At 43.0% G+C, this 17,490-nt stretch overlaps 2 protein-coding genes across 2 annotated transcripts; both read left to right on the top strand.

The window, feature by feature from the left end:
- Positions 1 to 1,747: 1,747 nt before the first annotated feature.
- LOC121796743 lies at positions 1,748 to 5,544 on the top strand (the record flags this gene model as incomplete). Its single annotated transcript, XM_042195531.1, has 6 exons — positions 1,748 to 1,998; positions 2,068 to 2,406; positions 3,343 to 3,819; positions 3,860 to 4,123; positions 4,446 to 4,496; positions 5,283 to 5,544. Coding segments are annotated over exons 1-6 (1,644 nt in total), but the record flags the coding sequence as incomplete, so codon positions are not given.
- A 7,931-nt stretch (positions 5,545 to 13,475) lies between these two features.
- On the top strand, positions 13,476 to 15,275 carry LOC121797360 (UDP-glycosyltransferase 73C4-like). Its single transcript, XM_042196116.1, has one exon. The coding sequence runs from the start codon at positions 13,517 to 13,519 to the stop codon at positions 15,140 to 15,142; it is 1,626 nt and encodes a 541-aa protein (XP_042052050.1). The 5' UTR covers positions 13,476 to 13,516; the 3' UTR covers positions 15,143 to 15,275.
- Positions 15,276 to 17,490: the final 2,215 nt, after the last annotated feature.

Below are 17,490 nucleotides of genomic sequence, written 5' to 3'. Positions count from 1 at the left end.
GAATGGTATCAGAGCAATTTTTCCTTCAGCTCTGGAGCGAGAGTCGTTTATTCAATCTAGTTTAGACTCATTTCGCTAGACTAAAAGAGTATTCATTGAAGGCTCAACATTCCGTCTCGCCGCGCTCAACAAGAAAGAAGGTAAAAAGTTTTAAAATGAGGCATGTTGGACGTGATGATGAATGGGATATGATTGAGATGTAGACTTCAAAAGCCTTAGATGTAGGCTAGTCATACATGCGAATTTCTTCATTGAAAACGATACATGTATTGATTGAACGAATGGGGCGTGGAAAGGCGTGAATTCCAAGGGATGATGAGATGACGAGACAAGGATAACCTTGTGAAGCGCGACTAACGCTAGAGCGAAAGATTGACGAGATTGCAAATTACTACGTTCCTGAAATGCGAAACATCTATCCTTAGATGATAACTTAAAAAGAAAGAATTGTTATGACCTTTTCCTTATGGAAATCGACAGGTATACACACGGTAGCACGTATGACGTTATCTACTCGTTTTTATCCTTCTCTACCTTGCTTTATGTCTTCTCTTCGACTCGTTACTAAGGAAACTCACTTTCATGTAGATGGCGATTATGATCCACGCGCCGCTAAGGGGAAGGTACGTCAAGAATGGACTGCGGGCGGTGGAACTGTACCGGGTCGAGAGAGACGAGAGGGCCCCTTTGATGTCATATGTTTCCGACTACTTGGCACTATGGAGGGATGCTCATGGGTGTGGAGTGAAGCACTACGAGGGCATTAAGAGGTTGATTGATGGGTTACCGGCGCCTTGGAATAGGTGGGCCGATGAGGCTTCGCGGCCATACATTTGGCATAAGCTCCCCGACTATAGTGTGCAAGGAGACATGCATGGTTTTGTGAAGGTTCTCTTAGAAGCTCTGGTCGATGCTCGTGACGGACCGCCACCCTATGCCCCACCTAGAAAGGAGGCATCCTCATCGAGTCTCAGCCCCTACAACGGGGTCGGTACGAGAGTGAGACGCCGCAACCAAACTTGCCCAAGAGGAGGAGGCTTGGGATGCGCACCTCCGCACCTCCCACGACGGAAGTCGTTGTTGTTGATAAGCATATCAACGTAGCTACCTATGTGAGGGAGAACGATGAGGAAGAGGAGGAAGATCCTCTTGAAGATTAGGAAGAACCTCTTGAAGATGAGGAGGATCCCATGGAGGAAGGGGATGATCCCGACGAGGATGAAGAACCCCTTGAAAGGAAGATTGAAGTTGAAAGCGAGGGAGGGGCGAATGTCGAGAGAGCACCCGAGGAGTAGCGTTTTTTTTCTTTTTCTGTTTTTTTGTTGGGTTTTGAATGTTATGTTTTGACGAACTATGTAATGTTTTCTTTTGAGTTTTGGTTGCACTTGTTGCAAAGACCTTGTGGAAACACGTACTTGTTTTTAAGTTAATAAAATTTTCGTTGTTTTATCGTTGTGCTCGTTTTTACCTTGTTATGTATGGAAAAACTTGTGAAATCACTTTTGGAAAGGTTGTGTGGTGTGGTGTTGTGATGGTAAATTCGGACTGTTGTACTAATGCGTGTGTTGAACAGAATGCCTCCCCGACGCGCAGCAGTCCATCACGAAAACGAGGCCAGCAATGAGACCCAAAGTAGTGTGGGACCTGAAGGACAACCACCACCACCACCACCACCTCCACCTCCACCACAGCCGGAACGAAACATTGAGAAGAAGTTTCGAAAGGAACGCCTCCCGTGTTTGATGGAATGGGAGGTCCGGCCAAGGCTGAAACCTGGATTCGGGCCATAGAGCGCATCTTCAAGTTCCTAAGGTGCACCGACCAGGAGCGCCTATCGTGCATAACCTACCAGCTCACTGGGTCCGCGGAGTTTTTGTGGGAGACCAAGCAGCGGACTATGACGCAGGAACAACTAGACGCCCTGGCGTGGGAAGACTTCAAGGAGGAACTATATGATAAGTATATCCCGAAGAGTTACCGTAAGGCTAAGGAGGCCGAGTTCTACAATCTGAAGCAGGGGCGGATGACAGTGACTGAATATGACCGTGCCCTATGCGACATGTCTAGATACGCACCGGAGCAGGTGAATACCGATGAGAAAATGGTGGAGAAGTTTTGTGCTGGTCTGAGGCACGAAATAAGAAAGGCTTTTGCATGCCATGGAAGGCTCTCGTATGCCGAGTCACTGTCTCGTGCGTTGGATGTGGAAGAAGCAATGCCACGAGAAAAGACAGCTACGCCTACTACTCCAACACCACCTACACTGCAACAGAATTTCCGGGATAAGAGAAAATGGGACGGGAACAAGAGATTCCAAGGTACCCCAAACTCTGCACGGGGCAAGGGAAAGCAAACTACTTCATATCAAGGTGGAGAGTACTGTCAGATAGCACCTCCATACGCCAAGTGCTAGAAGAATCATATGGGAGAGTACAGAATCGGGACAAATGTGTGCTACAAGTGTGGTGGAGTTGGACACTTCGCCAAAGAGTGCCCGAGCAATAATAACGCTGGAGTTGGGGGAACACCAAAGGGGCCTCGAGGGAATCCAACCCCACCTCAGCAGCCGCAGCAGCGTCGCCAACCATATCCCACTCAAGCTAGGGCCTATGCTTTGGGACGCAAATAAGCTAAAGCCGCACAGGGAGATCCGAAACAGGATAATCTGGCAGGTATGTGAACACTACTTGACATGCCTGTTGCTGTTCTGTTTGATACGGGTGCATCGCACTCCTTTATATCCCACTCCTGCGTAGATGCTTTAAGACTTCCTGTTGATGAACTTGAACATAAGATGAATGTGAACTCACCAGTAGGAGGTCTTATAGACATTTCACAATCTTGCTCGAACATAGAATTTATGGTGGGAGAACTTAGCTTAGTGGCTCACAACCTACATGTTATGCCAATGGATAACGTTGACATTATTCTGGGGATGGACTGGCTAGCTGAAAACTATGCCACTATTCGATGCCAAGAGAGACAAATCTCGTTACAAACCCCGGGGAAGGAGCCCTCTACCTTCCACGGGATTTCGATGAATCAGCGGACTTGTGTGATATCGGCACTTCAAGCAACTACGATGATTAGAAAGGGGCATCCTGCCTATCTCGTTTACCTGCAAGGACATGACAAGAAAGAAAGAAAAGTTGAAGATGTGGCGGTAGTACGTGAGTTCCCCGACGCTTTGCCAGGGCCTCCGCCTGATCAACAATTGGAGTTTACTATCGATCTGGAACCAGGAGCCGCACCAGTATCGAAGGTACCTTATAGGATGGCACCGAAAGAGTTGGAAGAACTCAAAATCCAGCTACAAGAACTTTTGGACTTACGTTTTATCAGACCCAGTGTATTGCCGTGGGGAGCACCTGTGCTGTTTGTGAAGAAGAAAGACGGAACACTGAGAATGTACATAGACTACCGGGAATTGAACAAATTAACTCTCAAGAACAAGTATCCTCTGCCGAGAATAGATGACCTGTTTGACCAACTCAGGGGAGCAGGAGTATTTTCGAAAATGGATTTAAGGTCAGGATATCACCAGTTGAGGGTACGAAGAGAAGATATACCCAAGACGGCGTTCCGAACAAGGTATGGGCATTATGAGTTTGTAGTAATGCCGTTTGGACTGACAAATGCACCCGCAGTATTCATGGACTTGATGAATCGAGTATTCCATCCATACTTGGACAAGTTCGTACTGGTGTTCATAGATGATGTGCTGGTTTACTCAAAGAATGAAAAAGAACATGAGGAACATCTAAGGATCACTCTAGAGACGCTGAGAACGGAGAAGTTGTACGCCAAGTTCAGTAAGTGTGATTTCTGGCTAAAGGAAGTAACTTCTGGGGCATATTGTGACGGCCGAAGGGATTCGAGTTGACCCTGCAAAGGTGGAGGCCGTACAGCAGTGGAAGGTGCCAAAGACCCCAAATGAGATTCGGAGTTTCCTGGGACTGGCAGTATACTACCGAAGATTTATTGAGGGATTTTCCAAAATTGCAAGGCCAATGACCCAACAACTGAAGAAAGGGACCAAGGTCAATTGGACACCGGAGTGTGAGGCTAGTTTCCAGTTGTTGAAAAAGAAGTTGACCATCGCACCTATTCTAGCCGTGCCAGAACCATGAATAGACTATGTGGTTTACACTGACGCGTCTAAGGTTGGACTTGGATGTGTTTTGATGCAGAACGGTAAGGTGATTGCCTATGCTTTCGCGTCAATTGAGGCCACACGAGTTAAACTACCCTACCCATGACTTGGAATTGGCAGCCGTTGTGCATGCATTGAAGATCTGGAGGCACCATCTCTACGGAGTTCGGTGTGAGATTTTTACTGATCACAAAAGCTTAAAATACTTCTTTGAACAGAAAGACTTGAACATGAGGCAACGCAGATGGCTCGAGCTAGTCAAGGATTATGACTGTGGCATTAACTATCATCCGGGCAAAGCAAATGTAGTGGCAGATGCACTGAGCCGGAAAGCCCAACCACAGTTGGCTACCTTTCTCACTCAAGAAGAAGATTTGATTCGCGAATTCAGCAAGATGCGATTGGAAGTAGTGAGAGCTCCGGACACCGTAATTGCACCCGACCTGCGGACGAGGATAAGAGAAGGTCAGAGAAATGATAAGGATTTGGAGAAGGTTCGACTAAAGGTAAGGAAAGGTGAGCAAGAGAAGTTCCGAGAAGAGGCTGACAACGCACTCACCTACGAGGGAAGGCTATGTGTGCCGAATGACGAAGGACTTCGAAATGAAATTTTGACTGAGGCACACGAGACTCCATATACCGCTCATACTGGAAGTACAAAGATGTACCATGATCTGAAGGGATCATTCTGGTGTGATGGGATGAAGAGGGATATAGCTTCGTTTGTGGAGAAATGCTTGGCTTGCCAGCAAGTAAAAGCTCTGCATCAACGACCCTATGGGAAGTTGCAACCGCTAGAGATTCCGGAATGGAAATGGGAACACATCGCCATGGATTTCGTGACGGGTTTGCCAAAGATTCGGCAAGGGAATACGACCATCTGGCTAATCATAGACCGCCTCGCTAAAAGTGCGCATTTTATACCTATTCCCATAACTCATGGATCCGACGAACTAGCCCGACTTTATGTGAAAGAAATTATTCGGCTACATGGAGTGCTAGTAACAATCACATCGGACCGAGTCACAAGGTTCACTTCAAGATTTTGGATAAGTCTGCAACGAGAGCTTGGTACTCGACTAAATTTTAGTACTGCTTTTCATCCACAAACCGATGGACAGTCCGAGAGAACGATTCAAACTCTCGAGGATATGTTGAGAGCCGTGGTTCTTGACAGAGGAGAAAATTGGGAAGTCGTATTGCCGTTGATCGAGTTTGCCTACAACAACAGTTTCCAGGCAACGATAAATATGGCCCCATACGAAATATTGTATGGGAGGAAGTGTAGATCACCCCTCTACTGGGATGAGGTTGGTGAAAGAAGAATACTTGGGCCAGATTCAGTCGAAGAAATGATTGAGATTGTGCGACAAATTCGTCAAAGGATAAAAGAAGCTCAAGACCGACAGAAGTCATATGCTGATGTCCGGCGTATCGACTTACAGTTCAACGCTGGAGATAAGGTGTTCTTGAAAGTATCTCCGTCGAATGGGATAACGAGGTTTGGTGTGAAGGGAAAGTTGAAGCCACGTTACGTAGGGCCTTATGAAATTCTTGAGAAGGTGGGACCCGTAGCGTATAGGTTGGCACTACCACCGAGTTTTGGGACTGTGCATAACATTTTCCATGTGTCGCAATTAAGAAAGTATGTGTTCGATCCCAAACACGTAGTGCATCAGGAGGAGATGATTTTGAATCCCGACTTGAGTTATGAGGAGAAGCCCAAAACTATTCTGGACAGGAAAGTGCAGGAATTGAGAAATAAAACAATTTCGTCCGTGAAAGTGCTTTGGAAACATCATGGTCACGAGGAGGCTACATGGGAACTCGAGGATAGAATGAAAGAGAAATACCCGGAGTTGTTCGTTAGAAATGAGTAAATTTCGGGACGAAATTTCTGTTAAGGTGGGTAGAATGTAACACCCGTACTTTTAAGTACTAAATTAAAGCATGTCATGAAATAATTAATATAAAATATTTATGCATGCTATGTTTCTCGTTAATGTGCTTTGGAATGTAGTATGGTATTTATGTGATGATGTGATTTGGGACGTCCTTTGATTTAATTGTGGAACTTTGGGAGACATGCTGAAAGTCTCGTTGAAATAATGATGACGATATTGCTATATTTAGCATAATGAATGAGATGTGGGAGATGAATATTTTTATGGAAGATGATGCGCATAAATCGAGGAGCGATCGAAGAAATTATATTTGGAACAACACCAAATATAAGTTGTGACGTTAGGCGTTCTCTAAATTTTTGTGAAGAACAAGATAAGAAATTTAATAAAGTTTCTGTGAATTTTAATTATCGAAAGAAATGCGAGAATATAAAGTACGTATATTTATATTTCGGCTTCTCAAATTAAATTAGAGTCCAATGAGTATATAAAAAATGGCTTAGGCCCTAACTATTTAAGAATCTAACCAATTAATAATGTTATCAACTTGTGCTTTCAACTAAATGAACCCAAACTAATATAAATAAAATATGTTGAGGCCAAGACCATTTAATTAATTTAGGAGACCAAATTCCTTTCCAAACAAATGGGAGCAAGCCCAAGAACCTTTCTTCCTCTCCCTCATGACCGGCGGTTTTGGTGTTGAATGGAGACCCTCCAATTCCCAACTCCTTCACCTTCCCTCTTCCACCTTCAATTCTCCCACCCAAGAGTCACACAAGTTATTACTTTATCCCTTCAATCCTTTCCTCACATTACACTTCACAAAAAAAAGAGAGAGAGGGAGAGCCGAAGGTAGAGAGAGCCGAGAGAGAGAAGGAAGAGGAATTGCCACCATTCTTACCCATTCACCACCAAGTCCAACCATTTTGAGGTATAATCCCTTTCCAATCCCAAAGCATGAATTTGTAGTAGCTAATTCTTACATGTTGTTCATACATCCACTCTCACAACCAATTCAAACAATTTAACAACAAAGAACTAATCGAACAACGCCGTACTTAATCGAACACGCGAAAGAACTTAACTTTGCGATAAAAAAACATATCCTGCGGGTTGAATCGGGGTTGTTCGGAGTGGTTTCGGGGAGGGGGAAACTGCCCGCAGCGGGGACAGTGGCGGACAGCGGCGGTTCCCGACGGCTCCAGCGGCAGCGACGACTCCAGCGCTCCCCGACGACTCCAGCGGCAGCCGTCGGCGACCAGCAGCGACTCCGGCGGCGGCGCGGCGACTGCAGCAGTAACCCGGTGACCCAACGAGCAACACGGGACAGCAGCGATGACCTCAGGCCCGAACCGCGATGGCGGAGTCATCCCGCTCCTACAGTGACGCCGGTGGCAAGCTCCGGAGTGAGGTTCGAAGGCTGACCACCACTGCGCTGTGCAGCGGCTGAGTAAGCGACGAAATTTGTAAGAAGATGAGAGAAGGAGAAGAAGAAGATAGAGGGGGAGAGAGAGACGTGGGGTAGGAGAGTGAACTTTGGGCTTTTGTTTTTTTTTGTTAGATGGGCCTTTGTTTGTTTTTTAAAGATTGGGGCTTATATTTATGAGATGATTTACCTAAAGTTGGGCTCTTTTTATATTAGTTGGGGCTTTTAAATTAAATTGGAAACATAAGGTGGGGGAATAAGTCTTGGGCCTTCTAATTAAATCCTTAGGCTGATAATATAATCGTGGGGAATTATTTATTTAATTCTCGAAATAATTTAAGGTACGAAATAATATATTTTCGAAGAGAAATAGTTGCAAAAATTAAGTACGCATTTAATTAACTTTTTTAAAAAAAAATCATTCTCGACGTTGTGGAAAAATACGAGGAGCCAACAGAGGAAAGAACGAGCGTAAGCGGCCGACCGGCGTCGCACGCGACGCCTTGGGCGGCCGCCGAATAATCGAAAATGCACGAAAAACTGAGGAAACGAATTAAAAGATTTTAATTAGAGTGCATGCATTCTAAAATATCTTCGTTACCGAGTTTGATGTGAACTTTATGTATTTTCCGAAAAGGTGGTTCGCACGGCCGCTAAAGACGGAACGAGAAGTTTTTAACGAAATTCTAAGCTTTTGAGGTGGGCTTTATTACTTAAACTCTTTTATTTGAAGTGATATGTTTATGGTGAAACAAGGGTGGTTTTAAATATTATGTCATGCCGTATTTTATGTTTTGAATTGCCTATCTGATTGTCTACTAGAATAATGTTCTACTAGACTTTGATGGTTAACGAATTCGGTTCTAACTAGGGTCTAAGCCCTACTTAGGCTAGTGCACTGATGGGGATCGTGAGCCGTCCCTTAGGTCGGCCGGTCCAGTGATCAAGTTTGTGGCCACATTCTCGTTTAACATGATGGTTCAGATATGGTACATGATGGGGGATGACGATTGTCCGCGCGGACACTATTTTAAGGAATGATTTTAGTATTTCTCGGCCTTTTAAAGTAAAACCCGAGTTTCACTCAATGATGGGTTGACATAACTTAAACGATAAATGTATTTCGGGCATGAGTTCACTGGGTGCATCAAGTACTCAGCCCCTGCATATGTTTTCCCTATGTGCAGGTTGAACGAGGAAGGGAGGCGGAGGATGTTGAGCAATGAGCCAAGATTTTTATTCAATAAATGTTCCGGTTACTACCGTGTCCTCATACATAGTAGTAGTCAGACTCTCAATTGCTTCTGCTACTCTTAGTCTTAAGAATTTTTACTTTTTCTTTAAGTTGTTGAACTATGTCATTCACACTATGTTACTTCGTGATCTAAAACTATGACTTGATAATGAAGTTTCGACTGTTGATCTACATGTTGTACTCCTTTGGCTGTTTTCCCCCTTCTTCCCCACTTCTTAATTCCCCATTAGTCGCGACCCACCGTGCTTTCTATCCTTAGGAAGTGCGGACGTGAGAAATACCTTTGTCGATGTGGCCAAAAATGACTAAGAGAAGTCAAATGGGAGTTCCGTCTCCTGCACCACCGTGTCAGATTCGTCACACGGAGGAATCATCTCTGGCACCACCATGTCGGAATCGTCAAACAGAAGAATCATCTCCGGCACTACCGCGGTCGAGTCTTCGAACAGCAGAACGGTCTCTACCGTTCTGGTGTGCTCAAACGAAATCAGAGTCTCTGGCATCACCATTTCCGATTCCTTCACTGAAACAACTGGATCGAGCCCCGAACTTTCAAAATCTGAAATGGGGGCGACAAGAACTCTTCTGAACAGAGAGCGATTCACGTTACGCCGGAGTGGAGGGCTACGACTGCGGTAACACCATGGGGGAGTATCCGGCACGATGGTATTCATTTTGGACTCCATTGACAGAAAAGATGGAGGGCGATGAGAAGAAGAGAAGATTGATGAACTAGGGTTTCGATTTGATTTGGGGATGGTGCTCGATTGTTTTAGGAGGGTTTTGATTTAGTTTGAATTTGGGAATGGTGTTCAATTGTTTTAGGAGTGTCTTTGAATTTAAGTTAATTAAAAGAAAAGGAAAATAAATACTTTATATACTTTATTAACAAACCCAACACACTAAACATCCATTTCATATTCTTCGTGCGGGAAACAAGCGCCCCTACTACAATGGAATGGAGGGAATAGCTTTTACTGATCTATAGTTCAGTTTGTGTTTGTTTTAGGGTGAGCAATGGATAGCACAAAGAACCAAATACTCTAAGGGAAGAATAATCTGGTTTACTAGAATGAAGTTTCTCAAAAGGTGAGATATTTTTTATGATCTTGGAGGGCATAATGTTTATCAAATGAGTAGCAGTAAGGAAAACATCATCCCAGAATTTGAGTGGAAGAGAAGCCGAAGAGAGAAGAGCTAGACCAGTTTCAACTATATGTCCATATTTTCTCACCGCTAATCCATTTTGTTGGGGTGTAAAAGGGCAAGAGACTCCGTGAACAATACCACACTCTTTTAGAAAAGGAGACAAACCCTGAAACTCCCCACCCCAATCAGACCGAAGAATTTTAATCTTTGAATCAAACTGAGTTTCAACCATGATTTTGAATTGCTTGAAAACTGCAGATACATCAGACTTTGTTTCAGGAGATAGATCCAAGTGAATCTTGTGGAATGATCTACAAATGATATGAAATAGTAAAAGTCGGTTCTGGACATGATGGGAGATGGTCCCCAAAGATCACTATGAAATAATTATAGGACAACACCATGATCAGAATGAGATAGAGAATAAGGCAGTGTATGAGCCTTTGACACATAATATGGATCAGAAAGAGGACTTTTCATTGAAAGATAAGGGATATTACAACTATTCAAAGCATGCTTCACTATATCTAGAGTAGGATGTCCAAGTCTATTATGCCACAAGGCAAGATCTAGAGCTGAACTAGCCACTGAACTACTACTAGAATTTAAAGTTTGCAGATGAAGGGGATCTGCTGGATTTTCTGGAATGGATGAGATGATGGAACTACTAGAACTAGAACTTCTTTTGATTGGAGAATAATCTACTAAGAAGTGATAGAGTCCTTTTTCAAGTGCCCCCATCACGATTTCCTTGGTGTGCAAATCCTTCACAAAACAAAATGAAGGGTGAAATTCAAAAAATACTGCATTGTCTTTAGAAAACTGAGAAACACTAAGGAGATTCTTGGTGATGTTAGGCACATGTAGGAGATTTTTAAGATATAATATTCTCGAATAATTTTAAGAGTGAGGTTCTCCTATGGATCTTATATGTTTGCTATAGCTACTGCCTCTCCATTACCAAGAAGTAGGTTCTTACCTCCAGTATACTCTATGCTTATATTGAGATTATTGAGGTCGTTTGACAAATGATTGGTAGCTCCAGAATCTGTATACCAGCTAGTAGAAGTGCATATACTCAAAAGAATTCCCAAGGGAAAGGTTGATGGAGATCTTGCTCCAGATTGCACCGGATGTGCTGAGGGGACTGCTGTTGAGAAGGCTGATTTGGCCTCATTTGACCCTAAGGTGGAGTGTAGTTTTGCTCAAATCTGTGTCAGCATTTAGCTGCTTAATGGCCTGGCTTCTCACAAAGTTGGCAGATTATCTTGTTCCCTCCTCTGCCAAATCCTCTTTCTCCACCTCTTCTTCCCCCTCTCAGGTTCATGGATCCTCCTCTTCCACCATTGTTTTCAAATTTGTTGTTATAGGGAGCAACATCCTTTTTCTAACCAGATTGTTGCACGAAGTTGAGTGAGGGTTGTTAACCTTCAACACTAGTGGCATGGGCTCTAGTTACTTCCATTCTTGACTCAAACTGAGAACAAAAGCACAAACATCTGCTACTGCCCAAGGCTCAGATCTTGAGGTGATTGAGCAGACAGCTGGATCACAATCTTGTCCAAGACCCCTCAAGATGTGAAGAATTTGTTCTCCATCCGACACTCTACACTCAACTGAACCAAGGAGATCAAAATAAGTTCTCATTTTAATCAAGAACTCACTCAGAGAAAGGGAATTCTTTTTTCTAATTCTGCATTTGCTGGCGGTATTGCATAACCTTTGTTGTGGATCTACTTGCAAAGTTAGTCTCCAAAGCTCTCCATGTTTCCTTCGCAGATCTCAGCCCTACCACGAGCACCAGCACGCCCTCTGATAGTGAAAACAACAACCATCCAACCACCCTCGGTCTTGTCTTTGCCAGGTAATGAAAGCTGGATTTGGTACTGCTGCACCTTTAACTGGATCTGGCACCATTTGGGGTGGTGGAACTGCATCTCCAGTGGGAAATCCTTCCAATCCATAACCCCAAACGGCTACTTCTACCTGTTGTTGCCACATAAGATAGTTCCCATATGTCAGCTTTACTGATATTGGTGGGAGTTGTTAAAAATTTGGCAAAGCAGAAAAGAGGATTGAGTTGGCGTTTGAATCGTTTGATTCCGCCATTTCAAGCTAAAAAAACAAAAGCAAAGATAGGTTCCCTAGAGTCAGGATAAAAAAAGATCATGCTTTGATACCATGAATGAAAACACAAGAAAGCATAGTGAAGAAGATAGTGATTTGTATTCAATACTCAAAATAGCATATGAATTGTTTCCTTGATTCGACATCTTTGAAAGCTACATTACATACTTATACTATTGTAAGGAACAATCTAGAATCATATGCTCTAATCATAATAGAAACTTAATTATCTCTTCTTCACTGCACCAAGCATTACAACGTCCTTCCACGTCCTCAAGTAGTCCTGCTCGATACATTGCTCAAGTTTATCTTTGGTGTGTTGCACAACTGTATCATCCCGTGCACTCGGTGGTCCTCCTTCACCAAGTGCCAGCTCATCCCGAGATCCTTTTCCAACACCATTCAACTTCCCATGCAGTTTGAACATCATTATTCGATCGCCCATGATCTCTAACAGAGTGAACTACAAAAATATCAATGGACTTTGCCGTTTGCACGTATGCGGTTACTAGACTTTAAAATTTCATTTTGCGGATCCGGATTTCAATATTTGCACAATTTTTTTTATCGTTTCACACTTTTTAAAATTGTTTTCAAGCTCCGGATTTCAATATTTGCACAATTTTTTTTATCGTTTCACACTTTTAAAATTGTTTTCAAGACTTAAATGTCCCAACCCATAGTGTATGCATGGTTTTTTTTTCGAGAAACAGACGGCCGTCAACTATTGCTGTATATGTTGGGGTAAATCCCATTGAATATAATATTGCGAATCACAAATGAGTGACAACTGATCATATTGTAGATGAATGGGGTGGCACAATGATTAGAGTTAGGCTTAGGACGTTAGATTTTGGAGATTTATAATAAATTATTTCATGAACTAATTTAATGGATTTATATATATCTGTGAGGTGATACTAGCTCATAAGAAGGTCATTACAAAACAATTAATGCTATGCCTAACAATGCGGTCGCTTGGATTTATTCATGGTTTATTTGTTTAGTTTAGTTCATTTCTAATCCCAAAATTCGTATTCCTTAATTGTTATTTGAACTTCAAATAGGATTATTTTATTTAAATGTATTTTAATTTTATAAATTAAATCAACTTTGATTTTTGAATAATCCATGTCACTTCTGCTTCGGTGTAACACAAGATTCGAGTTTTAAGTGAAAAATAAAATCCACACAAAAAAATTACTCCAGTCCACAATATGAATTTTACATATGGTATGGAGTAATTATTTTGTGGATAAAGCATAAGAAGTTATGTTGCACAATATAGACCACATCTAGAATTCGAGAAAGATAAGCTTTGACAGTAGCAAGAAGCTCCCATCCAAATGATCTTCTACATGATTTTGACAGAAAACAAATGAGTACGACAGTAAGTGCAGGTATTTAGCTGCATCGACGCATCTGTTTCTTGCTAATGTTGATCCACATATCTGAGCTGATACCACAAATCCAATAATAATCCTGGAATATGCTAATGTATGCTCTTACATCATCACACACACTTCCAAATTGGAACCTTCCATGCCTCCATTATTTATCCCCCTTTTCCACATTACAAACCACAAACCAAAACCATTGATAAATCTACAATGGAACCGCCACATTTCGTAATGTTCCCCTTCATGGCTCAAGGACACCTGATTCCCGCCGTCGACATCGCCAAGATGCTGGCCAAGCGCGGCGTCACGGTCTCGATTCTCGTGACACCGAAGAACGGGTGCAGAGTTAAGAAAGTGGTGGACCGTGCCATCGCCTCCGGGCTGAGCATCCGCGTGTTCCACCTCAGGCTTCCCTGCGCGGAGGCCGGGCTGCCCGAGGGCTGCGAGCATTTTGACACGCTGCCGTCCAAGGACCACGTGCTGAACTTCTTCAAGGCCACCGCCATGCTGCGGGACCAGGTCCAGGATTTTATCGCCCGAGTTAATCCCACTTGCCTGATAGCCGACATGTGCTTTCCCTGGGCCACCGATGTCGCCACACAGCTGGGAATCCCACGCCTCGTCTTCCATGGCACCAGCTGCTTCTCCCTCTCCTGTGTAAACTTGTTAGAAAACTCTTCGTTTTTCGAAGGTATAGCTTCTGATACAGAATATTTCGTGGTGCCTGGATTGCCCCACCGGATCGAGATCACTAAAATCCAGGCCAGGGGCTCTGTTCAGGAGCTCAATCCGGAATCGGTCGAGATCCGGAAGCAGATCTTCAACTCCGAGGAAGACGCGGCCGGAACGGTGGCCAACACCTTCCAGGAGCTGGAGAGTGAATACATCAACAAATACGCTAATATCAAATCCAAAAAGGTGTGGTGCATTGGACCGGTTTCGCTCTGCAACGTGGAGGAGTCCGACAAGGCAGAGCGAGGAAACACGGCAGCAATTGAAGGGCACGAGTGCTTGAAATGGCTGGATTCCCACGCGCCGGGATCTGTTATCTACGTCTGCCTCGGGAGCATATCGCGCGTGGGCGACGTGCAGCTCATGGAGATGGGACTAGGCCTGGAGGCCACCAACCGCCCCTTCGTGTGGGTGATAAGGAATGCCTCAGACGCGTTCGAGTCGTGGCTGTCGGAGGAGAAATTCGAGGAGCGGGTGGGAGGGAGGGGGCTTTTGATCCGGGGGTGGGCGCCACAGGTGCTGATACTGTCGCACCGGGCAACAGGGGGGTTCGTGACGCACTGTGGGTGGAACTCGACTCTGGAGGGGGTGAGCTCGGGGGTGGGGATGATCACGTGGCCTGTGTTCGCGGAGCAGTTCTGCAACGAGAAGTTCATCGTGGGCGTGATCAAGACGGGGGTGAGAGTTGGGGTGGAGGTGCCTGTGCAGTTGGGAATGGACGAGAGTGGTGAAGTGCAGGTGAAGAGGGATGATGTGAAGAGAGCGATTGATGAGTTGATGGATGGAGGAGTGGAGGGGGCGGAGAGGAGAGAGAGGGCTCGGAGGCTCGGAGAGGCAGCGAAGAGAGCGGTGGAGGAAGGAGGGTCGTCTCAGGTTAGCATGACGGAGCTTATGCAAGATATGGTGCGGCTCAAGGCCAGCTACTCCGATAAATCTCTGGATGCTACTAAATTAGATGAAATTTCTTCTCTAATTTCTACTCCAGTTAACTAGAACAAAATTTGTGTTGCTCATTCAAATTTCTTTTTCTTTTTCTTTTGGGAATTCCCTAGTTTCTTTGTTTTACATGTTGCAATAATATCACTGTCGTTTTATCTGTTCTAGACAAAAAAAAACATTGCATGCTCATTGGCCTATGATGAGTCTCTCAAATAAATTTAGTTTCGTTAGGGTTCAAACCATCTCATCTCATTCGATCTTCTATGGAATTTGTTTTTATCATTCAAATTCTATTTTTTCATTGGAATTCCCTAGAGAACGTAAAATGTGTGTTTTACAAAAGCTATGCAATTATGGATTTTACATAAGAGTGATGCTAAATAGCCATATTGTGGCTGGCCATAAAATTAAAAAAATTAGTAGTACATTGAATGCTAGTTTACTTGAAATTAGTTCATCTTAAAAGTATCAATTTGTCTGAGACTAATATACCCTTATGCACAAATAACAAACTAACTCATTATATAGTATTTTGGAAAAATTCTATTTTTTCATTGGAATTCCCTTGAGAACGTAAAATGTGGGTTTTACAAAAGCTAAGCAATTATGGATTTTACATAATTCCATCAACAGCTCTCTGCTTAATTTTCATCCCTTCCTTTTAACTATTCATAGATCTTCTTTACCTTTTACTCCATTTCTTACTCAACACATGACAATCACAGCTACCAAATGTTCCCTTTACTTATCGACGAGCCTCGGATAATCCGGAGAAGACATGTCCGAAAGGTTGAGAATAAAAATTGTGTGAGAGTTTTTTTTTGGTAAAAAAAAGTACGTAATGAATAGGGTATTTAAAATTGTTTGAGAGATAAAAAATCTAATAAATAAAAAAGAGAAGAAAACGGTTATATTTAAAATTGTACGAGCTGTCTTGCGCCCCTTCCCTTCGCTGCGCGAGTCTCGCTAGGAGGAAACGCCTGCAACACGTCTCCCCAACAGTCAGTGGCGGATCCAGGATCCGGAAACGGAGGGGGAGAATATATAGTATTAGCTTGATTTAATGCGGACATAGCTATTTTTTTGTTGATCGGGGCGACGCCGGAGGCAAACGGAGGGGGCGGACATGGTAATTTTAAGTCCCGATAAGGGGAAAATAGTCGCGTGGAGGGGGCGACCGTCCCCTCCTACCCCCTAGATCCGCCACTGCCAACAGGCACAACCCATACCGCGGAAACGAGATAAGTCCGATATTTTAACCCGCGTTCTGGATGGCCTAGAAAATCCATAGACTTGACATGTGTCAATTATTTATTTGGCCTGTAAATGACGAGACCAGATATTTTGAAGTCAAGAATCCAATCATTAAAAATCGAAGCAAACAGTTAGAGATGTTAATCGGGCCGGTCCAGCGGATTTCGGACCAACCCTACTCGGGTTGCGGGTCAATTGGGTGCGGGCTAATCGGGTTGTAATTTTTTCGGGTAATAAAAGTTCAACTCTAACCCTAAAAGCTCAAGTTTCGGGCTAGTCCACCGGGTTAATCGGGTTGCTACCGATAAAATTAACATGCGATCAATCCAATTAATAATGATGAAAATTAGTTATGTTTATATAATGTAAAATATTTAATTATGATAAATTTGAGATATATGCATAAACTCAAACATAAACATGATAATATATTAATATTTGAGATTTTTGAAAAATAAAACAGTAACATATTTTGAGAAATTTTAAAATATGCTTGAAAAATTTAAATAATTTTAGTTAATTTGAAGTTTCTAATTTATTTATCTATTATTATATTAATAAAAATTTAATACATAATTTATATATTTAATATAAAATTGAAAGTTATTTTTTTAGTTATCTATATTAGTATAAAATAATCAATGAAGTGTTGAATAAGGAGTCAAACAAATAGAACAATAGAAATTTTATCGGGCTTTTGGGTTAATCGGGTGCGGGCTAATCGGGTTGTAGTTTTATCGGGCTAGAAAATTTCAACCCTAACCCTATAAATTTAACGGGATATTCGGGCCAACCCACGGGTTGCGGGCTGCATTGAGATCTATACAACCAGTAAAAGAAGCAAAGACTTGATACTAAATACAATCCATACATCCATATCTTCGTCAAGATGGCCGCTGAAATCCACTTTGTGTTGTTCCCAATGTTGACCCCCGGCCACATGAACCCCATCATCGACATTGCCAAACTCCTCGCCCGCCGCAGCCTCACGGTTTCCCCGTCACCACCAATGGCAGATCCAAGAATAAAATGCCATGGGGTCGAAAGAAATAATAAAATATACTAATATATATACTTATAAAGATACATTATAAATGAAATATCTCTATTTTATATGTACTTCTACGATATTATGAAACTGTCAAGTT

The sequence above is a fragment of the Salvia splendens genome, chromosome 3 (genome assembly GCF_004379255.2).
Source record: "Salvia splendens isolate huo1 chromosome 3, SspV2, whole genome shotgun sequence".
NCBI lineage: Eukaryota > Viridiplantae > Streptophyta > Magnoliopsida > Lamiales > Lamiaceae > Salvia > Salvia splendens.
Note: the sequence above shows the minus strand (reverse complement) of the source record. Positions and strands in the feature narration are given on the sequence as shown.